At 51.3% G+C, this 26,031-nt stretch overlaps 1 protein-coding gene across 6 annotated transcripts in view; it reads right to left on the reverse strand.

Annotated features, from left to right (window-relative positions):
- Nucleotides 1-26,031, reverse strand: part of PRKAG2 (protein kinase AMP-activated non-catalytic subunit gamma 2) — a gene marked incomplete at its 5' end in the record, with an annotated part of 287,549 nt that overhangs the window by 154,263 nt on the left and 107,255 nt on the right. For 2 of the 6 annotated variants that reach the window (XM_079711971.1, XM_079711970.1), the window contains one exon: nucleotides 12,083-12,176. The exons of the other annotated variants lie outside the window; for them this stretch is intronic. In XM_079711971.1, coding sequence (XP_079568097.1) covers nucleotides 12,083-12,176 — 94 coding nt within the window. Of the gene's footprint in view, nucleotides 1-12,082; nucleotides 12,177-26,031 lie in introns of those variants that run through there. 6 annotated transcript variants of the gene reach the window in all.

The following is a 26,031-nucleotide window of genomic DNA, read 5'->3' on the forward strand; positions in this document are numbered from 1 at the left end:
AAGACCCAGGTGGCCCAGGGGGGATCATTTAAAAATGTACAGAAATAGCGAATCACTATTCTGTGTACCAGGAATTAACACAGTATTGTAGGCAATTATACTTCAAAACCAAACAAGCAAACACGCTCATAGAAAAAGAGATCAGAGCTGTGGTTACCAGAAGTGGGGTTGGGGAGTGAGAGGGGAGAATTGGATGAAGGTGGTCGAAAGGTACAAACTTCCAGTTATAAGATGAATAAGTGCTAGGGATGTGATGTACACCCTGATACATATAATTAACACTGCTGGATGTTATACATGAAAATTGTTAAGTGAGTAATCCTAACAGTTTTTAATCACAAGGGAAAATTTTTTTCCTTTTATTTTTTATCTATATCAGATAGTGGGTGTTCGTTAAACTTATTGTGGTAATGTCATGACGTCTGAGAGTCAAATCATTATGCTGTCCACCTTAAACTTATAAAGTGCTGTCTGTCAATTGTACCTCAATAAAACTGGAAGAAAAAAAGTCTATGATTAACTGTAATAATTTTTTTTAAAAGCCCTGTTGGTACAGAGTCCAGATTTCACAGTCTACTCCCAAGCTCTACACAGTGGCCCAAAAGATGGGTGTGAAGTTCGCCTTTGCACCTTCAGCTGAAATAACACATCCACCTCTCTCTGTACTGGGATCGCCTCAAACTAAGTCATATTTTAAAATCCACAGACAAGGACAGGGCAATCTGAAGAAATGACCTCTTTGTATAAGGCATCCACAGGCCTAATTTCTTTTAGTCTAAATTTAGAATATCAGAGTTTCCTTAAAGAGCGTCTGCTTGCAGTGAGCACAGAGCTCTAGGGAATATGGAGCTGGACAAAGGTCAGTGGGATGACCTCAGAAACAGGGCCCTCATCTCGGTCTGGGCAGCCCTCACCCGCCTGTGCCTCGGTATCTTTGGTCTGAAGGAGCCACACCTACACATGGGAGAAGCTCACAGATCACTTGCTCAGTCCTCAAGTAACTACCGAGTGCCTGGTATGGATCCAGCTCCATGTTAGGCCATATCAGTTGGGGTTAAGTTTGTCCTTATTTAACAGAAAAATCCAAAATAACAGTGGCTTAAGCAAGAAAGAGGTTTATTCTTCTATCACACAAAAGATGTGTGAAAGCCAGGCAGTCCAGAGCTACTATGGCAGCTTCACAATGTTAACCCAGGCTCCTGTCTTTATTCTCCACTAACTTCATTCTGTGTCTTCCAACCTCAGTGGTCACCTTGTGTTCCAAGATGGCTGCTAGGGCTCCAACCATCACATCTACGTTCAAGGCAGGGGAAAGGTAAAAGGAATGAAGGGGGGTTCACTTCTCCCCCTTTTAAGAGTCTTTCCCATAAGTGGAAACAACATTCCCACAGAAAGCTCACTGAAGAACTTTGTCACATGCCGTATTAAGCCATGTGCATGGCCACAAAATGAAACTGGGGTTCTGTTATTGAGGAACATGGGGGAAAGGAACAAGAGTAACAAGAGATCTGTCACGGAACTTCCCTGGTGGCCCAGTGGCTAAGACTCCGGGCTCCCAATGCAGAGGGCCTGGATTCAATCCCTGGTCAGGGAAGTAGATCTCGTGTGCCGCAACTAAGAGTTCACGTGCTGCAACTAAAGATCCCACGTGCCATAACGAAGATCCTGTGTGCTGCAACTAAGACCCGGCCAAATAAGGAAATAAATTAAAAAAAAAAAAAGAGAGAGAGAGAGAGAGAGACCTGTCACAAGCAGAGAGAAGAATGAGACAGTCTCCATGCCTGAGGAGTTTAATAAGACAGCCCAGCCAGATTAATTAGGCTCTATGTTGAGTTACTGTTTTATTCAAACATAAGTGAGACTGAGGCAGGTCTTGGAGAGCCCAGGAAAGATTCTGTAGAGAACATCTCCAGGGCAGTGGAGCTAGAGGAGGAGGTGGCAGGAAAAGCACAGTTGGTGCGATTCCCTTCATCTTCTGAAGACAACCTTGGACCCAGAAGGGCCCTTCTCAGCCACGTGACCCAGAGAAGCCTGGAATGAGGGCAAACTCCTCAAGGGCCGCTGTTAGCTGGGCGCTGGGCACTCCCAGGAAGCAGAGGTGGATTAGGGGCTGCCAGAGCTGCACGGCAGAACCTCCAGGAGAGTTCCATTGTGCGTTGTTTGGGAGAAAATCTGCTTTTCTAGGGTGGAACTGTTCCCTTCCCTGTGCTGCTGACAAACCGGCCACTCATCAGGCAGATCCCGCAAATGTGGACCTGCCTCCGGTGACGGCCACACTGATCTCAGCAGCGGCGGTCAGCTGGGGAGAGATGGCCATCACCTTCCCCGAATGTCTGTGAGGGATGCTGAGCTGCGTGGTACCCACTGAGGGTGACCTTCCAGGTGCCGGAGACGCCGCCGAATCCCCCTGGGCTCTGGGAACCCCTTTACGCCCCTCCACGTGCCAGGCCCGGCCTGCCCCGGACCTTTGCACATGCTTCTCCCGTCTGGACCCCTTCTGCCCGCCTCCCCTCCCCTTGCCTGCCCGCTGGCTGTCGATCTCACCCTCCAGAGCCTGCCCTCGTCTGGAGCAGCCTTCCTGCACAACGAAATCCATCCTTCTGACAACGTCTCGATTTACTCTTTAATATTTCATCATACATTAATTACTATTGATGCGCATTTGCACAGCATCTATACAGCTCACCACTGTCCCCTGCAGCTAGACCCACAGCCCAAGGTAGGAGCTTAATACATGTGTTCAGTGAATACATTAACAGAGGGAGCCATGGAGACGGAGCAGCAGGTGGGAACCACAAGAACCGTGATGTTCACGCCTGAGGCCGAGGCGGGTGCAGAACCAGGGAGAAAAGACAGACAGGACAGGGCTGAGGGGCCAGACCCGGGGAGTCAGGACGGGGAGCGGAGCTCTGCTCCGAGGAAACCCGGACGTGGAGCGACCCGTGCGCCTCCCCAGGGCCCACAGGTGATGCCGTACCCCAACGGGCCCTTATGCTGGTCTGGCCACACCTTCCCATCACCTTATTTATCCAGAAATTCAGCCACAATTAGGCAACTCCCAGACTCCATGTACAAGTGGCTTAAAGCACCCCAGCCACGTGCGTTTTCAGAACCCACGCCTCCACCGGCCACGCTAAGAGCGGGCACGTGGTTGGTTCGTGGAATCGTGCTGATGACCAATGGGGTGAAGGCGGCCCCCACGGGCTGGTGTGCAGTCACTCACAGGCATTTTCTGAGGCCTGGAGATGGGATGGAGGACCCGAAGGAGACCCGTCGGGCACAGACAGCCCTTCTCCTTGCTCCTCAGACGCCTGAGCTGCTGGGCATGTCAGGCCCAGGAGTCCAGGGCGTCTGGATTTGGGGACACCAGCCCCTCCCCCCTTCTGTGCTGGAGACTGGGCTCTCAAGGCAGGCAGATCGCCACCCAGTGGAGTTGAAAACACTTAGAAGTTAAAGCCAACAGCCACGACATGGAAGTAACATAAATGTCCATCAACCGAGGAATGGATAAAGACGACGTGGTATATATATATATACACACACATACACACACACACACAATGGAATATTACTCAGACATTAAAAAGAATGAAATAATGCCATTTGCATCAACATGAGCGGACCTAGAGATGATCGAACTGAGTGAAGTAAGTCAGAGCAAGAAAGGCAATATCATATGATATCACTTATATGTGGAATCTAAAAAAGGGTACAAATGAATTTATCTGTAAAACAGAAATAGAGGCACAGATGTAGAAAAACACGGTTACAAAGGGGTGGGGGGGAGGGATAAACTGGGAGATTGGGACTGACATACACACACGACTACATCTAAAATAGAGAACTAGTAAGGACCTGCTGTACAGCACAGGGAACTCTACTCAGTACTCTGTAGTGACCTATATGGGAAAAGAACCTAAAAAGAGTGGATACATGAATATGTATAACTGATTCACTTTGCTGTACACCTGAAACTAACACACACTGTAAATCAACTCTATTCCAAAAAAAAAAAAAAGTTAAAGAAGGGAGAACTATTGGAGTAGCATCTTGTATTGACTGCATGTTCTTATTTTCTGTAGTCTTGATGTTCCGGCACGTGGGGCCTCGCTGACTGGGGAGAACCCACCACTGCCAGGGTGAGCCGGTGCTTAGGGGGAGTGGCCTTTCTTTTTTTTTTTAAAGAAGATGTTGTTGGTAGGAGTTTATTAATTAATTTATTTATTTTTGCTGTGTTGGGTCTTAGTTTCTGTGCGAGGGCTTTCTCTAGTTGCGGCAAGCGGGGGCCACTCTTTATCGCGGTGCGCGGGCCTCTCACTATCGCGGCCTCTCTCGTTGCGGAGCACGAGCTCCAGACGCGCAGGCTCAGTAGTTGTGGCTCACGGGCCTAGCTGCTCCGTGGCATGTGGGATCCTCCCAGACCAGGGCTCGAACCTGTGTCCCCTGCATTAGCAAGCAGATTCTCAACCACCTTTCATCTACAAACAAACCAGTCCACAGCCCATACTGGGGAGCACCCTGTCCGCTGGTTCTTACAGTCCAGGAGGTACTATCCCCCTGCCTGATGATCCCAGGGGCAGGTACTAGAGAACTAGGGAGCCCAGAGCCTGCTGAAATTCAAACCAGCCCATCCTAAGCCTGCTTACTCTGACTGCCCTTGCCTTTCCCATGGAAACCACAGTAAAGGTTCCTGTCCCTGCTCTCCCCTTGCTCCTTCTGTCCCTGGGGCTTCCCTGCGGGGCTGCCGTGCCCCCTTCCTCTTGGGACCTGGCAGTAACCAACTGCCTCTTGTGTGGCGTCCTCTCCTGATCTGTCGGCCTCACCTCACCTGAATAATGATAAAACCTACATTTAAAGATACACCTCCTGGGCCTCCCTGGTGGCGCAGTGGTTGAGAGTCTGCCTGCCGATGCAGGGGACACGGGTTCGTGCCCCGGTCCGGAAAGATCCCACATGCCGTGGAGCAGCTGGGCCCGTGAGCCATGGCCACTGAGCCTGCGCGTCCGGAGCCTGTGCTCGGCAATGGGAGAGGCCATGGCAGTGAGAGGCCCGCGTACTGCAAAAAAAAAAAAAAAAAAAAAAAAATACACCTCCCACTAATATGTATAAAATGGATAACTACTAAGAACCTGCTGTATAAAAAAATAAATAAAATAAAATTAAAAAAATACACCTCCCTATCATCTACTATACCAGGCCTTTTCTTTTTCTTTCTTTGCTCTGTACTGGCAGACGTGAAACGGCTTCCCAATATATATACACAGTGAATTATTTGTCAACAGAATTGCTGCAGGAAAAACACGCATTTGACTCTAACAGAGAATTTCTGAGAAGCCCTTGCAGAAGCGCACACATATCTGAATGATCTCCCAAGGCCTCCCCTTTCCTGAGTACCAAGCACAGAGGAAGACAACCAGCCCCAGGCCTGAGAATTCAGCAGTCAGTGTCTTGTCCTCCGCTTCTTTCAGCCTCGCGTCCCCAGCAAAGCTGAACGTTTCTAGGAGGAAAGGTCTTGGATTTGGTATTTGGATTATAGACGTGAAAGCCACAGGAAGGCTGAATGCAGGCTAGGCTGAGCCCTGGCAGTTTTATCACTTATTTGCTGTGCTTTTGTGAAATCACAAGAATCAGCTGATGTTCGTTACCTCTTTCAGCAAAGCATTTTGTTATCTGAGGCACCAGAACTCTCCCTGAATCTGCCTTGAGCCGTCCACCTCTTCCTCTCAGCAGCACCCTTGGCCCTGGAGCCCCAGGTGCGCGCCGCGCCTCCACCCTGGGTTCCCTGTAGGCCCACCCACGCTGCAGCACACGGCTCCGGGGTGCCAATCACCCTGGACTCCACAGGCCACGCACAGGTCTGACTGGGGGCCTCCCTGGGAGGGGACATGCTCCCTCCTGGGGGTTACACCCTGGACCACCGCCATGATCAGGAGTCACCTGCAGAGGCCAGCAGTGCCAGGGCCATGGGCCGCAGCAGTACCAGAAGCATCTTGGCGCTCGGGTTCTCCAGAGGATTTGGACCATGCACATTTTCCTTCTCAATCATGAAAGACAAATTATGACCTGAGGACAGAATGCACCTTCTCCTTAAATGCCCCAGGTTCTCAATCTGGTCTGGATGCTGGAAGCCCCAGCTGATGCCTTCTTGGGTGCCGAGGTCCCTGGGCCCTTAGGCCCACGCTGGTCCAGGTCCCGCTGGGAGGGTCTGGGTGACGAGTGGCAGTGACGACCCCAGCCAGGCTTTCCGGCCCCGAGGCGTCTCCATTACTTTCCAGGGTCACTATGTGAGGTCCACCCCCTCTCACCAACCTTCTTTCTCCCTTATTTCTCCATCATTCCACCAGGCTCTGCGATCGTGTCCTACCGTCTTCAGACACGTTCAGACATCCTCAGTCCTGGAATCACAGACACACCGTGTCCGGGGTCAAGGCTCTCTGTCCAGAGCCGGGATCCCCCCAGGGGAAGCAGCTCCCCACACCACGCTTCCTGCTGGCCGCCCGCGAGCACTCACTTCACTCACCGTCTCCACCACCGTCGGGCCACCTTGTGGCGAGAACGGTCCTAGTCTGTCCCGCTGGGGGCAGGACAGGGAAGAAGGGACACCGAGAGCGACAGCCTGGCTGCCTGCCTGCCAGGTGGTGACTGGTTGACTCGCTGGTGATCCAGGGCGTCCTCTGGGAGAGGATGAAGCCGGAAGTGTTTAACTGAGACTTTCCCGGGAAGCCCTTGCCTGGGCCCCTCCTTCCACCTGTCATCTACGGGGGCTGGTCCAGGACCCGCCACGCAGCGTTTGGTGGCGGCCACATAGAGGAAAACAGGGTAGAGGAATGATGAGCTCCTCCAGCTCGGCTGAGGATGGGATGGACGGGAGGTGGTGAGCCAGGCCTCATTTGATTTCCAGCCCGGATGACCGCTCCCCTCCAAGGAGCACCGGTGAACGCTCTGCTCTGATCCCAAGTGCTTCTGCCTCTGACGCTACGGAGTCTGAAATCCCCACTCCTTGCAAACGAGGTGCTGCCTCTCCAGGGTTTTCTGTGTGGGCACAGAGAGAATGGGAGCCAGGGTTGGTGGCTCTGGGTGGGCACCGGGCCTGCAGAGGGGCTGGGGCACGGGCTCCAGTCCCAGTGCTGCCCTCACGATGCTGTGGCCCTGGACAAGTCTCCAGCCCCCAGAGCCCAGCAATGCTCTTCTCGAGACCCCCAGGGGCTTCATCTCACGCCCTGTGCCCACAAGACGGTGAGTAAACCAGCCTCTGTGCCTGTCCTCCCGCTGAGGGCTTTGCTCTGTTTCCTGCTGTCCAGCCACACTGGCCCCTTGGTGCTCCTGGACCGCCACAGGGGTCTCCCTCCGCAGGGCCTGAGCCTCCCATCTGTCTGGAAGGACCTACCACAGGGGTCTGCACGGCCCACCCCTCCTGTCACTCAAGCCCTCCGCCCAGCCGGCCAACCCCTCGTCCTGCTTCTTCCTCGCTGGGCTCACCACCGCCCGGCGTCGCAAACAAAAACCCGCTCGGCTGTCGAACAAGCCAGACACAGAGGAGGAATACCGGGTGATTCCACTCGTACGAGGAACCTGGAGCAGTCGGTCCACAGAGGCAGGAAGCTGCGGGGGGCAGGGCTGGGGGGCAGACAGAACGGACAGTTGTTGTTCAATGGGTGCACAGGCTCGGCTGGGAATGCTGGACAATTCTGGAGATGAAGGTGGTGACGGCGGCTCTGCAGTGTGAAGGTGCTTCACGCCAGTGAACTGTACACTTAAAAATAAGATGGGGGCTTCACTGGTGGCGCAGTGGTTGAGGGTCCGCCTGCCGATGCAGGGGACATGGGTTCGTGCCCCGGTCCGGGAGGATCCCACATGCCACGGAGCGGCTGGGCCCGTGAGCCATGGCCGCTGAGCCTGCGCGTCCGGAGCCTGTGCTCCGCAACGGGAGAGGCCACAACAGTGAGAGACCCGCGTACCGCAAAAAAAAAAAAAAAAAAAAAAAAATACGATGGTAAATCTTACGTTCTGTCTATTTTACCACAATTTAGAAAACCACCTCAGTGGTTTGCCCTGGGAGGGCGGCCTGGTGTCTGTGCCCCCAGCGCTGGCACAGAGCAGCTCAGACACTGGTGGGACTGGCAGACTGTTTCTCATTGCTGAGTCTGAAGGTGGGTACCATGACTCCATTCTCCCTACTTCTCCGTATGCTTGAAATTTTCCATCATAAAAAGCTAAATACATATATTCGAATGAGTGACTGAATGAATACTGGGATCTCTCAAGTCCACCCCGATCTGGACACCGGGAGCCAGGCAGGCAGGTGGGCATCCAGAAGCAGCATGAAGACCATGAGGGGCCGGGCAGAGAGCAGGGGTGGGGGGACACAGTGGGGGAGGCAGGATGGACAACAGCCTTGCTCGCTGCTTGAGGCAAAAACGATCCACGCTTGCCCCAGTGGCACAGGGTTCCGTTGACATTAAGAGGGGACAACAGACTGGGACAGGCAGTGCTGGGGTGACGAGTGACGCTGGGCAGGAGGAACTCTGGGGTTTTGTTCCAGAAGTGGTTGTGCATTCATCCCGAGGATGGCTAACGGGAGGAGGAGGCTCCATGCAAAGCAAGATTCGCCCGAGGCTCTGGTCTCCAGTGTCACCTGGACCCCGGCAGCTTGGGGAGAGAGTGCCACCGTCCTGACACACCCGCTGGCTTCCCGGCTCTAGCGCCGGCCCTCAGAAGGGATCTCTTAAGACTCCAGGTTGCTTTTGTTTAATTACTCGCCGCTAACTGCAAAGGGGAGAAAAGCTGCTACAGTCAATTCTGTTATCTGATTAGCAAAATCCTTTCCTAATCTTCCTTTTACATTTTTATGACTATTGCCGCGTGTTCTTTGTCCACATAATCTGGATCTCTGTTGGCCAAAGAGGCTGAAAGGAAAGGCTTAAGTCCAGATCGTCACTGGTCTACCCCACGGAGCACATTCACCTGCAGTGGGACGTGCTTTTCTCAGCTTTGAGGGGGAGCTGGGCGGGCGCGAAGCTCTGGGGCTGAAAGGGACAAGGTCTTCGTGAATCAGAACTTTCCAGGGCATTTTATCACAAGGCTTGAAGTGTTCACGACTCCAGCCAGAGCCACTACTTCCAAACAAAAATGCCAGCCGCAAGCGAACATAAGTGGACTTAGTAATTGCCAATCTGCCAGGCCCTGATTCCCTCTTGTGGAGATCCTGGCTGCTCAAGTGGCTACGAGGACAGCTGTGTGTGCGTGTGTGTGTGTGTGTGTGTGTGCACGTGCGTGAGGAATGGCTCCACCTTGAACTGGGGCAGAGGATACAGGGAGTGGTTCCCGGAAAAGACTGACGGGGCCACAGAAGCGGCCAAAGAGCACGTGGAATCATGCCGCCGACCTACGTTCGCTTGTTTTGGGGAAGACGGAGAATGAGTAAAGACAGACGTTCTTACAACCCTCGTGGAAGCTTGCTTAGGGGAAGAAGAGGCCTTCTCTGAAATACTTTTGGCTCCAGGAATAACTGCAGGAGGGAGAGGGAGATACTGGAAGGGAATTAGAAAAACAAAAAAACACTCAAACAATGCTCCTGGAGAACCAGGAATAACCTTGGAGTGACACCGTTTCAATCCATTCCATAGCCAGCGATTCTGTAGTGAGAGCCTGTGATGCTTGGAGGCGTCAGGGTCAGAAGGACGGATGGAGCACTGCTTTGGGGACATGGTCCCTGTCCCGGAGAAGCCTGGAGGTCACCGAATAGGCAACGGGGATGGTTTTAGAGAGGGATGGTTATACGGGTCTTCCCGGTAGGGAAGGTGTAGGTGGCAGGCAGGGATTGGGAGGATGCTCGGTCCACAGTCTCAGGTTTTTTTCACTCAGCGTATCCATGGCCAGCACTGACTGAGGAGCCGGCACCTGCCATGTGCCCCTGCTCTTTGTTTTTTTTTTTTTTCGGTACGCGGGCCTCTCACTGCTGTGGCCTCTCCCGTTGCGGAGCACAGGCTCCGGACACGCAGGCTCAGCGGCCATGGCTCACGGGCACAACCACTCCACGGCATGTGGGATCCTCCCGGACCGGGGCACGAACCCGTGTCCCCTGCATCGGCAGGCGGACTCCCAACCACTGCGCCACCAGGGAAGCCCTGCCCCTGCTCTTGACTGCTCTCCCACTGGGATTCCCACAAAAGGAAAATCAGGATACTTGGGCTGCTTCCCAAATCCCAGAGGAAGGTTCTGGAAGCAGCTCTGATTTTTCTGACCCTGCGGTCAGAGCTGGGCATTTGCATGTGAGCACTTGTGAAACCTGGTCGACATGCAAATATTATTTTTGATTTCAGAAGGAGAGGAGACAGGATGACAGTCAGATTTTAAACACAAGGGGAGAAACCACGGGCAAATAACAGGCTTTTAATGATGGGCCCACCTGTGCCCATTAGCAAAAACAGACTTAGTTAAATAATAGGTTTGGATTTAATTCTATAGTAAATGAACGTTTATTACTTTATTATTTAAAAGAAGAGACTTCTTTTAAAACCAAATCTAATTAAGTCCAGGGAGTCTGTCATCCCCTACCCAGTCAGGCCAGGCATCGTGTTCCTCCAGAAATTCACCTTTGCACGCAATGCGATTAGATATTACTCTAGTTCCTTCACAAGAAAACTCCCTGAATTCCAGGGCTGCTGTCTCCTTTGCTTGTCTTCCCCGGGGTCATCAGCATCACACTAGGTCCACTAGAGGCTTCCAGAAGTAGTCGGCAAGTTTTATATTTACCTTTTTCTTTTCTTACTACAGGCATTACCTTGGAGATAGTGCACGTTCGGTTTCCAACCCACTGCAATGAAGCGAGTATCGCAAAAAAGGGAACCACACGAATTTTTTCAGTTTCCCAGTGCATAGAAGAGTAATGTTTCTACTATAATGTAGCCTACTAAGTCTGCAATAAAATAGCATTATGTCTAAAAAACAAGGTACATCCCTTAATTAAAAATACTTTATTGCTAAAAAAATGCTAATCATCATCTGACAACACAGAGTTGCCACAAACCTTCAATTTGTAAAAAAACACAATGAAATGAGGTATGCCTGTATTCTAGTTTTCACAAACTGCCCAGATGTTTTGCCAAAGCCATTCCCCTACTACACATAACGAGTATTTTTTGCCAGGTACCATGTCACATTCTACTCGAGGGACACAATCTACTGCACCCGTCAACTTTCCCCATCTTTGCTACCACCGGCCTGTGTGAGCAGAGCCCTGTTATTCCGTCTCACAACCGAGTGTTTAGGAACATCCCATGTCATACAAGCAGTAGCGTCCAGGGCAGGTGAACTCCGATTCTTAATAAAATGAAGTCGACCACCTCACTTTGGGTGGGCAGGCCCCAGCCAGGCCCCTGAGGAGCTCCGAATGCTTTGGAATCTCCCTGCCTGACTCCAGCCAGGGAAAGGCACCCCCACCCCCCCGCAAACCCACAGGTCGCTGGAAATACTGAGTTGCAGGCGCTTCACCCCACATTCCAGCCACACTGGTCCCAACCCCCTGTACTGGGAGGAGCTGTAGAAGGTCCCAGAAGCCAGGGAGACCACAGAGCAGGCTTCTCTCCCAGGGGACGCACATCAGGCAGGCGGTCTTCCCCCTCAGTTAACCCTTGACCTGCCTGATTACACAGCTATGGGGCCAAGGTGGGCAGAGGAACTCCTTCTCCCTGACCCCCAGCACTGGTTTTCTCTATACACGCACATTTCATTCTTAACAGCTGCAAATAACAGTTCCAATCCATTCTTACTTTTCCCCAGGCCTCTGGTTTTGCCTAAATGAATGACAGTCCAATTGATCGCTAACCTCATTAGGGCAAGTTAGAGAAAACAGCCTCAGGAAAAGAACTGTTGGGCAGTTCATGAGAGCGGCAGGGCCGTCCATCAGGACACACTTGTCAATCTGTCCCTCTGGCTACCGGCTAACAATTACATCCTCACGCAGCTGTCACTTAGGAGGCTGTGCGCGCGTGCGTGCACACACACACACACACACACACACACACACACACACAGAGGCCCTGGGGACCAGCAGAGAACTGGGCAAAGGGCAGCGTCCTACCAAAAAGGCCATGGGGCTCCGACTGCCGCCGCGCGGTGCTTAGGTTTGGGTCCTTGTGTTTCTTGTTCCCCCTGAGGCTGCCGAACCGCTTCATGAGGAGCTGTGGCCACAGGAGCGGGGCCAGATGAGCATGCCAGGACGCGCTGGAGCAGCGGCAGCCTCAGGTGGCCAGGGGCCAGGAGAGGCGCTGCATCAGCCGGCAGGTGTGGGCCCCGAGAGCTCAGAGATGCTGCGCGCGCTCCAGCCCCAGCCCGGGAGGCCAGGTGTCCTGGCCGGGGTCTCCAGCAAACGCAGGAGGGGCCACCCTCGGGGCCAGCAGCCGTGGGACAGGCCAGGCGGTCCCACCGCAGGGCTTCCTCCCCGGGGGACACTCGGCTGTCTTCACCTCTGCACCTCCAGCCCCGCAGCCAGAGCGGCCGCTGCCCTTAAGTAGGCAAGGAGCTCCTGGAAGCACACGCAGAGCCTGGCCGTGGGTCTGTTTATGTCGTTAAGGTCTGCCACGCACTCAGACGCTCAGGGCTTTTTCCTCCTTAAAATTAAAGAGGGAAGACGAAATAGGCAAAAGGAGGGCAGGCCTGCCAGTCATGTGCAGGTCTGCAGATGTCTCTTTAAAAAGACTGTAAAAGGAAACTACCCTGTCCAGACAATTCTTGGCACCAATTGGCCAGAGCACATTCCCATCATGACATGACATCACACAACTATTTTGATTCATGTGTTCCAGGGCTCCCCGGGGTCAGCAGGCTCCGGCTGCTTCTTGCTGGAGGAGCCACAGGTCCCTGGGCTGGAAATCGGTGAATCTATTTCAGCTCGTGGCTCCTTGAGTTGAAAGTCGCAAGACCACCTTTCAGGAGGGGACATGGGGTCCCCTGGAATTCAACGGGAGGATCTTGAGCCCTGGACTTTCTAAGGATTGCAGAATGACAGAACCCAAAGAGATTTTAGAGGGGATCAAATCCAACCCCCTTCCATGACAGATGGGGAAACTGAGGCTCAGGAAGGGGGTGTGACTTCCTGTAGCTAGTGGCCGAACCAGGACTAGAATTCTAACCTCCTTGACTCCTAAGCCAAACCCCTGATCTAATCAAACAAAAACCTTCTAGTATGTATGTGTTTTGCAACTAAAAACAAAACTTAAAAAAAAAAGATACGGGAAAAAATTTTCAATTTCTTTTGCTGATATCTTCACTAGACTAAAGGGAAGTTACAGAAATCCACCACTAATTAGCTTTGTGACCTTGAGAAAGTTACTCCTTGTCTCTGGCCCCAGTTTCCCCTCTAAAGCAAGACGAGACCTGCTCATATTAGGATTTCATATCCTTCCAGAAGTCTGAACGTCTAATGGCCGTTCGCCATGACTTTTCTTTCTGCTGGGACTGATGGAGATCCAGTGATCAAATCTTTGTAGCCAGGATGCATGAGCAAACAAAGGAAATGTGTCATGCCCTCAAGGATTTGAAAACGACTTGGAAAGACAAAGATAAACTGTTCTACTAATACTAACTACATAAAATAGTGATATGTGATCAATGGCCAGTGGCCAGCATGGACAAGTGTCATCAGCACAAATGGACGGAGAGGCAATCGCATGGCCCTGCTTGGAAAGGATAGCTTGAGTTGGCCTTGAGTGTTGGCAGGTCCAGAGAAAAGGAGAGAGGCCAGGCCACCACTGATCCTGTAGATGAACCTAGTTTTCCAAAACAAGTCACAAAACCCACCTCCACTTGGGTCCTCCAGTACACTAGTGGATTATATCTGTGTGAAAAACGGTAGCCCAGGAACTTCCCTGGTGGCGCAGTGGATAAGACTCCGCGCTCCCAAGGCAGGGGCCCGGGTTGGATCCCTGATCGGGGAACTAGATCCCACATGCACGCCGCAACTAAGAGTTCACATGCCACAACTAAGGAGCCGGCATATCGCAACTAAGGCCTGGTGCAACCAAAAAAAAAAAAAAAGGTAGCCCAACTTACTGTGATTAAGCTCTGAAAAAGTCTAAGAAGGTAGGTGTTGGAGTTTCATATTTAGAATTCCTCTTTTTAAAAAATCAGTTCAGCTCTTAACAGAAATGGAAATATTCTCCTGATTTAAAAATAAAATAAAACAAAGCAGAACTTCCTTAGGAAAAATCGCGAAACAAGGATTCCAGTAAGAAAGGACCATGTTTGATTAAAAGGAAAATGAAAGGCTTTGTCTAAGCCAATGCAAGATTCTTGTACTTTATGACAAAGTAGGTAGAAAGGATAACATTTCAAAGTCTAGCGACTAAAAGAGAATGAGTTTAAATTCGTGTGGGAAATAAACAGCAACTTGGGCACGTCTGATGGTTCTGTACATAGTTTATATGGCTGTTCACTCATCAAGTACTTATTAAACCTCTACCAAATGTGCAGGACAGTTGTTGATGGAGGGGATTAGTGCTATGAATAATTCAAAGACATTCTTGTCCCCTAAGAACTATACTGTAATTAGTAAAATAATAGATCCCATTTGTGGAGTGCCTACCATACGCCAGGTGAAGTGCTGGTCACCTCACAATTATGATTTTATTTCATCCTTCCCACAAACCTGGGGGGCAGGTACTATTAACACCATTTTGTTTAAAGTTGAATAACTCTCTGCGGGGCCAGAGTTCACTGCCGCTGCCCAGCTGTGGGCTCCATACGCTAAGGATTCATTCAACAGGAACATTCAGTGCCTTCGTAGAGGGGACTAGGACATGGCAGCTCAGGCAGGTGAAGAAAAGAACTACCTAGGTCATCTGGGGTCACTGTGCTGTTACTGAGATGGTAACAGGATATTCTGAAAAGACACGGGGGAGGTGGCCTGATTGAGCAAAAAGTCGTTTTGGGCGCAGGGTGGATCCTGGGAAGATTTGGATGGAAGGAGGTGAGGTTAAGTGCAGCCCTAAGACAAGCTACAAGACGACACGATGACCTTAACAGTGGACACAAGGCTCCAAAGAGACACCGACATGTGCTTTGGACCTCACTCAAAATGTTCTTCCCGGGGTCAGCTTCAGCCAAGAGCAGAGAAGAAGGCTGGAGGTGACAGTGGACTTCAGGAGTGGAGACGCAGCTGCGTGCGGGAAATCCTGAGCAGGTGCCCCGCTGGGGGGGTGAGGCAGGGAGAGGGAGGCCTGATGCGTAGGGTCTGCCACTTTCCGTGGTGCAAACACTCCAACCTTGGTCCATTTCAGGGCACCAACGTGGCACAGATGGGCTTGCAAAATTCCCAGGCATTTTACAATCGGCCCTCTTACCACTGGGTCTCTCTGCTCGATTCACACATGCCTGAAATTCCTTAACTTGGGACAACACCTTTGCACCACTGAGATGTGTGCAGATGCACAGGGCAAGGCGACACTCATGTTGCAGGTTGAGTGACCGAGGACACTTCCTTCAGCGCGTCTGACCAGCGGGCTGGGGGCAGTGGCCGCTCTCAGGAGGACTAACCACCCCTTCTGCGCGGCTTCTACCAGCTGATGGTCCCAAATGAACAAGAGGTGAAACTCCTTCACGCGGCTGTGATTCAGCTGGCAGGAATGGAATGCTTTCCACACTTGGGGATTTTTTTTTTTTTTTTAAGGGAAGAGCTGAAAAAGAAGGAACTAGCGGCTTCCAAGATGGAATGGTGTTTTAACATGTATTTCTGGAGCCTACTTTACACATCACTCTCTTGGCTGGTGCTACACCCGGAAGCCTGGAATAGGTAGTGGGGGTAGCAGAAGCCTTTACGTCTTAGCACTTTCCCCCAGGCTGAGGGAACAAGGCTTCCCAGATCACTGCCTCGACACTAGGTCTACAGGATCTGGGGAGGGGCGGAATTTTAGGGAACTCAAATTGCCTTCTTTATCGTTTTTGTTGTTCTTCTTCTGGTTTTTCAACTATAAGACCACCCTGGAGAACTCGAAAAATAAAATGGTATTGAAGAATACTTCCTGGAGACACTGTATACTGTGAGCTTGTTTCATTTTTTAATTTCATGTGTTTCTTTTCTCCCCAGCCAGACTGAAAGCTCCCTGACAGCGGGGATCTGACCTGAGGGGAGAGATATAATCAGTACTTTCTGAACGACTTCGTAGAGGTGGCTCACAAGCAGGCAGGTAGGCCAGGGGACAGACGTGGGCTGTGCTCTGCGCTCTCTGGTTACCTTGGGGGCAGTGTATCCCGTCCCGGGGAAGGGGGGGCATTAGCTGACCGTCCAGGAGCCCAGGGAGGCTGTGCTAAGGGCTCCCCTGCCCTCCATCAGCCAAAGCTTTGCACTGACCCTAAGGGGTATCTTCTGGGCTCAGGCCCGCAGCATGACGATGGGGAACGGGCCCAGGTACCCGATCTTTCGGATTTTACCAGGTGTGTTGGCTTCTGCACATCTGGATACTGCAGCCTGGTCAAGAGCCAGATGTGGAGGTGACTGTCTATGAGATGGGCCTGCCGGGGGTGCGCGAAGGGGGGAAGCAGGGGCGCTGAGGGGGCTGCAGACAGGTGTCCGCTCACCGCCGCTTCAGATGCAAGAACGGAACGCCCCACTGCCTCTGCGTGGCGTGCTGCATTTCTCCTGAGCTCTAACAGTTCCCCGGAGGCCCTGGTGACCCCAGATGCGGGTAAACCAGTTCAACCGTTGGCAGCTGTCGGCTGGTGATCCGGAGGCCTGTTCTCACAGCATGGGGTGGGGGACAGGCACTGAGCCAGGAGGCTGCCGCTGGCTTCCTGCTAGACCCCCGGACTTGTCATCTGTCCGTGCGGACACCACAGTTGACGCCCAGCTTCTGTTGGTCCCTCCACCCACCCCGTCCCCAGCATGTGCAGCAGGAGGCCCTGATGGCCGAGGACCCAGTGGCCGTGGAGACAGGCCCACTGTCCTCACATCAGAAGCCCAGGCTGGGCGGCCCACGGAACACCCCAAGGAGCAATCGCCCTTGAAGTCCACCCCGCCTCTGGATTTCCATTTTTCATATAATAATAAAAGTAATAGTAATGAAAAATTTTAAAGGCCCAAACCTCCCTTGTCACGGAAGCCTCTCTGAGTGCTAGGTTATGTGCTGCTGCAAAGAATCTCACCAAGATGGTGACCAGAGGCCTGGATGAGAGAGAAGCGGCCGAGACCCAGTGCAGACCTTCCCCGCTTCTCACCCCCGGCTCCAGACACACCCCTCAACTGCGTCCCAGCATCCAGGGCTGCCGGCCTGAGGAGGAGGCCGAGCTCCGTGCAGGCAGAACCAGGCGGCAGAGCAGGGCTGCCGGCAGCAGGGTGCATCCCGGGGTAGACCAGGGCCTTCTGTGTGTACTGAGTTTCCAGGCTCCTCCCAAAGCACTTTCCTTGGTTCTTCTCAACCAGGCTGTGAGGTAGGGAGGCCAGCCCTCACTATTCAGTTTAAGAAACAAAAGCAACGGAGGTTCAGAGAAGCACAACGATTTGCCCGAGATCCCCCGGGAGCCAGTAGCGGGGTTGCGCTGGCACCCCGGGTCGGCGGGTCCCCCATCCAGTGGCATGTAGGACCCCAGGCTGCCTCTTCTGGGTTGGGATGTTGGAAAAGGAAATGAAGACACATCCACTGCAAACGCACTCAGTAACCTTTACAGATCATGTGACGGTACCTGAAAAGCACCAGACCCCTGAAAGGCCGCGAGCCAAACAAAACCCCATTATGTAAGACGCCTCGGGGTGGGGGGGTGCTCAGAGCAGAGGGGGGCTGCGCACCCGCTAGCACAGATTTGCTGGTGCTCTCCTGCTGGTTGCAAAATACCGTGTTGGATTTCATGGAAAGTTCTAAAGGTCACCGTGGCACTTGACTCTGAGTGAGATCATGTGTCACCTCCTTGGGGCTTCCTCTCCTCTTCCCCAGAGCTGTTCATGAGGCCGTGGCTCCGAGGATGACAGTCCCCGACCGACTCAGGCACCCACACCCCTCCTCCACATCAGCGGCCCCCTTCCAGGTCACGCACGCCTCCTGGCTCCTCCAGGAACTCTGGTGACAGGCGCTTTGAGTGACAAGAGGGTGATTTTTTTGGCAAAGATGAACCACCTCGGCTTGAAGAGTTCAACTCATACCAGTGACATCTAAACCCAGTGACAACAGGGGTATCTTAATTTTAAAAATATAGGAAAGTACAGAAAAAGTGGAAACCAATGGCAATAATTATTTCTAGCACGCCAAAGTGCAGCACCCCAAAAGTACGGAATCCCCAGCTATCCTTGAAACCTTCAGGGGCATCATGTGCCCCATGGAAGGACCCAGTGGTAACCTCATTTAATCTCTTCTCGTGGGCCCTGCAGCCCCTGGGGTCTCTCGCCAGGCCAAGGGCTCTGAAGGCGCCAAAGACAAGAGTTGATGAGATTTGCTCCTGACTCTAGCTTTCAGATGGCCCCAGGGTGAACCCCAGACTCAAGGCCACAGAGCAAGGGCTTTCAAACACTAGATTCCAAAGGGTCTAGAGGCTGAGCGTCTGGCTTTTCTGTTTACTTCTCCCTCTAAGTTATGTCTTAGAAAGGCCAGAGGGCCAGAGGAATGTGCAAAACCCCTGGCAAGGGGGAAGACCCATGAACTCACAGACTCGGCGGAAAGCCCGAGTGTGGTCCACTTGGGCCCTCATCTCCTGGGCAACCAAGCACTGTCTCCATTTTCTGGAATCCAGGGCTCCCAGGAGAACCCCAACTACTTTGGCATTTTCATCATTTGGAAACCACCAGTTTAGAACCACCAGCCTGAGTTGAAATTTGCCTGTGATCTGTTCCTTTTGAATGGTGAAATATATTCTCCAACAAGATGACACCCTGAAAGGTTTAAAAGACTTGAGTCAGACATAGCACCTCAAAGCGATACAGGTTCAGTTATCGGCGTGTGATTCTGAGCTATGTCGTTTGTTCTTCCACATTTCTCCCATCGAAGAGATCATTACACAGCCTGAGCCCATTTTACAGAGGTTTTTGGGAATCAAACAAGATAAATTAGGAAAAATACCCTGTCAGCTGCAGAGCATCTTACACACAGACGGCATCATCAGGACCTTAAAGCAGCCCGGAGAGGGCCCCGTGTGCCTCAGAGGGCATCACCTGGAGAGTCCAGTTCTGAAGCCGCCACCCCCACCCCGGTGGCTGGTGCAGGGCTTTCTGCCTGGGCCCTGCATCGGGGAGAGTGCGGGGGCACTTGGACTTGAACTGGGAGCACCACGTGTTTGCAGCTCCTCTTCCAGAGCTCAACTGAGTCGGAGGTACTGGGACAGAACCCTCCTCTTGAGCCAAGACACTCAAAGCCCAAGCACTGCATTTCTTGAATGAAGAGCCCAGGGACTTGCCTCCTAATCATTTACTCTTTTCAACCATACACACCAAGAACCCTGGCATCTTAGCAGCAAGTTTCGAGGGAGGAGAGCCTGGGTTGCTATTCAGGGCAAAACACGGCTGCAGACCATGCAGCCGGTACATGGAAGGGGGCTCACAGTAGGAGAGACCAGGAGCAGGTGCTCCGAAGTCCTTCAGCCCCTAAGTCTACAGACAACCTTCACATCTCAGCAGTGACTGGATGCCCATCCTAGGGCAATCTGGTAAGGACCCTAGATCATCTATAAAGAGTGAAATTATATTTAGTATCTCTTGAATAAGAAAACTGCAAAATGTTTGATGCACCTAACACTTGAAAAGATGCATGTTTGGGTGCTTAAAGGCTTAAGTTTCCGGGATCTAGAACGTTAACTTCTGTAGCTGGTTCGTCTCCTGAGGCTGACAAAATATAACAGAGATATTCTATAATTCAGATCGTTTGCTAATTCAGATTGGCTTTATCCCAAATGAATCAGCTGTTACCATACTCACTGACATCACTCACGTCAAATTCTGCTTAAGGCATCACTTGCCATGGGGGCGATACTGTCCCTAAGAGGGTGAAAATTGGTTCCTGGGGGCGGGAGGGAACATCCGCTTTTTATATATAAAGCACAGATACATACAGCACATAAATAGTATGTGGTATTTATGTTTTATTAAAATTGTAAGGGGATGATTAAAGAATGTCTAAAAAGACTCTTTAAGAGGTGATCAAAAGAAAAGGTTGGGGGCTTCCCTGGTGGCGCAGTGGTTGAGAGTCCGCCTGCCAATGCAGGGGACACGGGTTCGTGCCCCGGTCCGGGAAGATCCCACATGCCGCGGAGTGGCTGGGCCTGTGAGCCATGGCCGCTGAGCCTGTGCGTCCGGAGCCTGTGCTCCACAACGGGAGAGGCCACAACAGTAAGAGGCCCGCGTACCGCAAAAAAAAAAAGAAAAAAAGAAAAGGTTGATTGATTTTTAAAAAAAGGAGAACGGAGGGAAATTGAGGAAGATGTGGGGAGTGAGTATTGTGATAAGACCACATGCAAGGTTTATCACTGACAAGCTGTACAATAGTTAAGAGGTACATAATTTAAAGAAGTCCCTTTTGGGTTTTGGAGGAGTGGGGCAGGGATCTTTCAATATTGGATCATTTTGTATTGCTTGATTTTTTTTTTTTAACCATGTGATTGAACTACTTCACTGAAAACCAAAATGTAAAAGGGAGAAAACAAAACACAAACAACAAAAACTCTAGTAAATGGTGATTAGTGTCTACAGCAGAAAAAAAATCAGCAAAGCACATTCTCAATTGCTAAACTGCTTTAGCAAATGCTTAAAAAAAAAAAGTCGAGGAACACTGTTGGAACTAGCAGCCTCGCCCACACCATCGGCTCTCATTTTATCCCAATCTTCCTTCAGGGATGATCTAAGAGAATTGGCTAATTCACCAATGTTCTAGAACCCAGCGTCCCGGCCTTTAGGTGACTTGGGGCTGGTCGAGGGTCCTCGGAGGGTCAGAGGGTGAGGAGGAGGGTGAAAGGTTCTCCTCATGGAGAGAGACCCGTGAGCCAGAAAAGGAGGCCTTTCAGCCATCCCCTACGGAGAGAAATGCTGGGAAGAAACTAGACTCACTGCAGTCAAGCAGGAGGACTTCCTGAGGGTCAGAAGACGAAACTCAGAAATGGATGTTCCAGAGAATTTGCTGTCTTTTCTCTCCCCTCCCTAGGGGCTTTTTTTTTTTTTTTTTGCGGTACGCGGGCATCTCACTGTTGTGGCCTCTCCCGTTGTGGAGCACAGGCTCCGGATGCGCAGGCTCAGCGGCCATGGCTCACGGGCCCAGCCGCTCCACGGCATGTGGGATCTTCCTGGACCGGGGCACGAACCCGTGTCCCCCGCATCGGCAGGCGGACTCTCAACCACTACGCCACCAGGGAAGCCCTCCCTAGGGGCTTTAAAGGAACTGTTAGACCCTGAGCCAGCCTTTCCTGATGTGGTGGCAGTGAGACAGTCCCCTCGTCCATCGGCCTGTCCTGGCCTCTCATCCTCCCAGGAGAGAGAGGTTCATTCCTCGGAATCAGTGACCTGTCCCCATCCTTCATGTCAACAAGTCTGAGTGTCTCCATGGGCCAGGTACTAAGGAGCAGAACATTAAGTATTTTTGGTCATCAAAGCCTTGCTGTCATCAAAATTAGACACTTTTATACATCAAAGGACACTATTAAGGGAGTGAAAAGACAACCCCCAGAAAGGGAGAAAGTATCTGCAAATTATATACCTGATAAGTGCCTAGTGTCCAGAATATATAAAGAACTCCTACAACTCAACAACAAAAAAACAATGCACCCGGGGCTTCCCTGGTGGCGCAGTGGTTAAGAATCCACCTGCCGGTGCAGGGGACACGGGTTCGAGCCCTGGTCTGGGAGGATCCCACATGCCGCGGAGCAACTAGGCCCGTGAGCCACAACTACTGAGCCTGCACGTCTGGAGCCTGTGCTCCGCAACAAGAGAGGCCGCCATAGTGAGAGGCCTGCGCACAGCGATGAAGAGTGGCCCCTGCTCGCCGCAACTGGAGGAAGCCCTCGCACAGAAATGAAGACCCAACACAGCCAAATAATAAATAAATTAATTAATAAACTCCTACCCCCAACATCTTCTTTAAAAAAAAATGCACTTAAAAAACGAATAGACATTTTTCCCGAGAAGACATATATACAAATGGCCAATATGTACATGAAAAGATGCTCAATGTCATTAGAGAAAACAAATCAAAACCACAATGAGATGCCACTTCACATCCACTAGGATGGCAATAATAATAACAACAACAAATGGAAAATAACAAGTGCCGGAGGGGAGGTGGAGAAATGAAAACCCTCATACATTGCTGGTGGGAGTGTAAAACGGCGCAGCCACTGTGGAAAACAGTTTCACTGTTCCTCATTAAGTTAAACAGAGGATTATCAAATGACCCAGAAATTCCACTCCTAGGTATCTACCCAAAAGAACTGAAGACAGGTGTTTAAACAAAAACGTGTACACATGAATGTTCACAGCAGTACTACTTACAGTAGCCAAAAGGTGGAAACAACCCAAATGTCTAGACCCCAACAGATGAATGGATAAACAAAACCTGGTCTATCCATGCAGTGGAATATTATTCAGCCACAAAAAGGAATGAGGTACTGACACATGCTACAACATGGATAAACCTTCAAACTGATATGCTGGGTGAGAGAAGTAAGACACAGAAGGCCACATTTTGTAGGATTCCATTTATATGAAAAGTCCAGAACAGGCAAATCTATAGAGACAGAAAGCAGATAAGCCAGGAGCTGGGCGGAGGGCCGAGGGGAGAGTGACAGCTACTGGTATGAGGTTTCTGTTTGGGGTGATGAAAAAGTTCTGGAACACAAGAGTTAAATTAAACCATAACAGATACTAGAGGAAAATATAGGTGAATCCTACAACCTGGGTTTAGGGACAGGCTGTCTACTGACGCCTAAGTGCTCACTGTAGTGTTGAAGGACCATTTTTATGTCTCTTGAGAATTGTCTTTTCATGTCTTTTGCCATATCACCTCACAGATATCATTCTTTTTTTTTTTACAGCTATCTAATATTCCACAGTGTGGATGCACCTTCTTTATCTTATCCAACTACTCTCCTGTACGTATGCGTATTTCTAGTATGTCTGCCAAGAAGGCTTAGAAGCCATGACATCTCAGTTGCAGTGAGCACACTTTGGATCTTATTTCTAAATATTTTTCACCACTGAAAGTAACAGGGGCTCTTTGGAGAAATGGCTGATTCAGGGACTGTGGCAGGGAAAGCACAAGATGAGGCAGGACGGTTTTGTTGCACCAGAAAATAAGAAGTGCTTACAGCATGCTGGGGGCAGACATGGGACACAGGGACCAGCCTGAAGGGGCTCCTGCTGGCCAACAGGACAATTTGAGCATCAAAACATGAAAATGACAGACTGAAACCTGCTGAATAAAATATAAACCCATGAGTATATACCTATATACATACATAGGGAGAAAAGGAAAATTTCTTCCTTAGTAGAAATTCCAACCAATCAACGTAGAATTAGTGATAATATCAGAAAATCACCTTGGCAACCACCGTTGTAATAATTCAGGCAGAATAAATGACTGATGCTAAAACTAGCAAGTGAAAGCTTGATGAGAAAGAAGGTATTTAAATGATTCTAAAAGTAGCTCCCCATGAAATATTTATCGCTTATAAAGGGAAAAGTAATAACTTTCTCAACTGGGACAGACACCTCCCTCAACCAAGCAATAAGTTAGTGTCATCCAGGACGGGTCAGCGTGACATCGAGTGCTCCCCGCTGTGATGCCAGGACAGGACATCAGACGCACGGCCCTCCTGCCCAACCCGCTGACCTGAACCGAATCCCGAGCCAACGTCAGATGAACCCAGAGTGAAGGACGGTCTACACGGTAACTGGCCTGTGCAGTCTTGAAAAATGTCACAAAGACAGGATTGAAGGCGGCTCCAGATCAAGAGGGACCGAGGAGAAAGGACCACCAAACACAGCACGTGATGGGGGTTTCCTCTTCCAAAAATGTCACTGAGACACTTTGTGAACCGAGAATAAAGTCTGCAGCTTAGCGAACATGGTTGTATTCATGTTAATTTCCCAGTTTTGATAATTAAACCGTAGTGAGGAGAATGTCCCTGTTTTTATGAAATGTGCACTGAAGTACTTAGGGGTCAGGGGACATTATAACTGCAACTTCTTGATGGTTCAGATTTCATATAAACACACACAAATGTATGTGTACTGAGAAAGGGGGGGTGAATATAAGCAAATGTGGTAACAAAATGTTAACACTGGGGCATCTGGATGAAAGGTATGTGAGAATTCTTTGTACTATCTTTGCAACTTCTATGTAAGTTTGAAATTGTCAAAATAAAATCTTATTTTTAAAGAGGAATTAAGAAGTGGTCCAAGCAAGAATGCAGCGTTTGCTAGGATCTCCTTTTACTCTGTCCTGTGGTAGAATCATCGCCCAAGCAGCCCTTAGAGGACTAGAGAGCTCTACAATTTGCTGAGGGAAGGGAGATGTTTTTCTGTGCCTTCTCCCAAATAATAATAATAATTGCTGACCCCTGCAGCCCGGCCCAGCCTGGGGCCCACATCGGCTCCTTTGGGGTCGTCTGCGTGGTGGCCAGCAGAGGGCACTCTCCCCGGGGACCACACTGGGTGCCAGGCCACATAACTCTGCAATGTGTTGGCTGAACTTTTCAGGAAACTTGAATGCCACACATACTTTTCCTTTCTTTGTGCACAGGCAAGATGAGTCACGTTTTTCTGAAGTCTGCTCAGCCCCAGGATTCAGACCTGACCAGCTGCCCGGATGCAGAGGGCTCCGGCCTGGGCTGGGGAGGGCAGGGCCCAGCGCCCTCAGCCTCGGGACCGGGCGGTGGAGCACGGGCAAGCAGGGAGCACCTCCCTCAACCAGGCACAGGGCAGAACGCACATGACTCTGGATCGCATGACATTTGGGGACACACCCAGGGCCACTGGTACAAGTGGCCGCGAGCAGCCCCAGCGGCCCACCTCCTCTCCCACTTCACGGGCTGCCTCACCCCGAGCCCAGAACCCACCCTCCAGCCCCGAGCACCCGTTCGTCGGTTCAACCACTCTGTCCTGCCTTCCCTCAAATGGCCACTGACCACGGGACATGGGGGCAGGAACTGAGGGCAGGGGTAACGCCTGCGCGGCCACCTGCAACAGGAGTTGGTGCAGCTTCCCCAGAGGCATGCGTGAGATGGAAACTGGTGGGATGCAATTCAGAGATGTTCTTGGGATCAACATCCACAACCAGGGAAGGAGGAGTCAGCCAGGGGCGAAGCTGAGGGGCCACACAGACCCAGCGAGGGCCCTACAGAAAGCTCGGGAGCGGGGACAGCCCTGGAGCCGTCGGGAGGGGGGTTAGCGGCCGGTCCTTTACAGCTGCTCACTGACTAGCTGCGGGGCACAGGCCGACTCAGGAAGGGCCATGGCACTGCGACAGGTGGCTCTGTTAGTGGCACGGTCAGCAGCTCGGGAACCGAGCCCCTCATTCCTGAGGCGGCTCTGCAGGCAGCACGGCATCCGTCACTAGGGTATTCGGAGCAGAAGGCCTGGAGGTGGGGCGAGTCTGGCGTCTTCCAGGACCAGGCGGGCAGGAGGCTGGGTGGTCATGACAGGCTGCGGTCAGAGCCAGCCAAAGGCCAGAGCGTGGAGGGGTGGTGAGACTTCAGATTTTAACTTGAGCGTGTTGGGGAGGCTCTGAAAGGTCGAAGAGGGGACAAGATGGCCAGATTTGTTCAAACAGAGGCCAATCCTGTTGGCCACCTGTTTGTTTGGTTTTTTAAAAAAAATAAATTTATTTATTTATTTTTGGCTGCGTTGGGTCTTCGTTGCTGCACGTGGGCTTTCTTGTTTTTAGTTGCAGCGAGTGGGGGCTACTTTTCGTTGCGGTGCACAGGCCTCTCATTAAGGTAGCTTCTCTTGTTGCGGAGCATGGGCTCTAGGAGCGAGGTCTTCAGTAGTTGTGGCACGCGGGCTCAGTAGCTGTGGCTCACGGGCTCTAGAGCGCAGGCTCAGTAGTTGTGGCACACGGGCTTAGGTGCTCC

This window comes from Hyperoodon ampullatus, assembly GCF_949752795.1.
Source record: "Hyperoodon ampullatus genome assembly, chromosome: 9".
Taxonomy (NCBI): Eukaryota; Metazoa; Chordata; class Mammalia; order Artiodactyla; family Ziphiidae; genus Hyperoodon; species Hyperoodon ampullatus.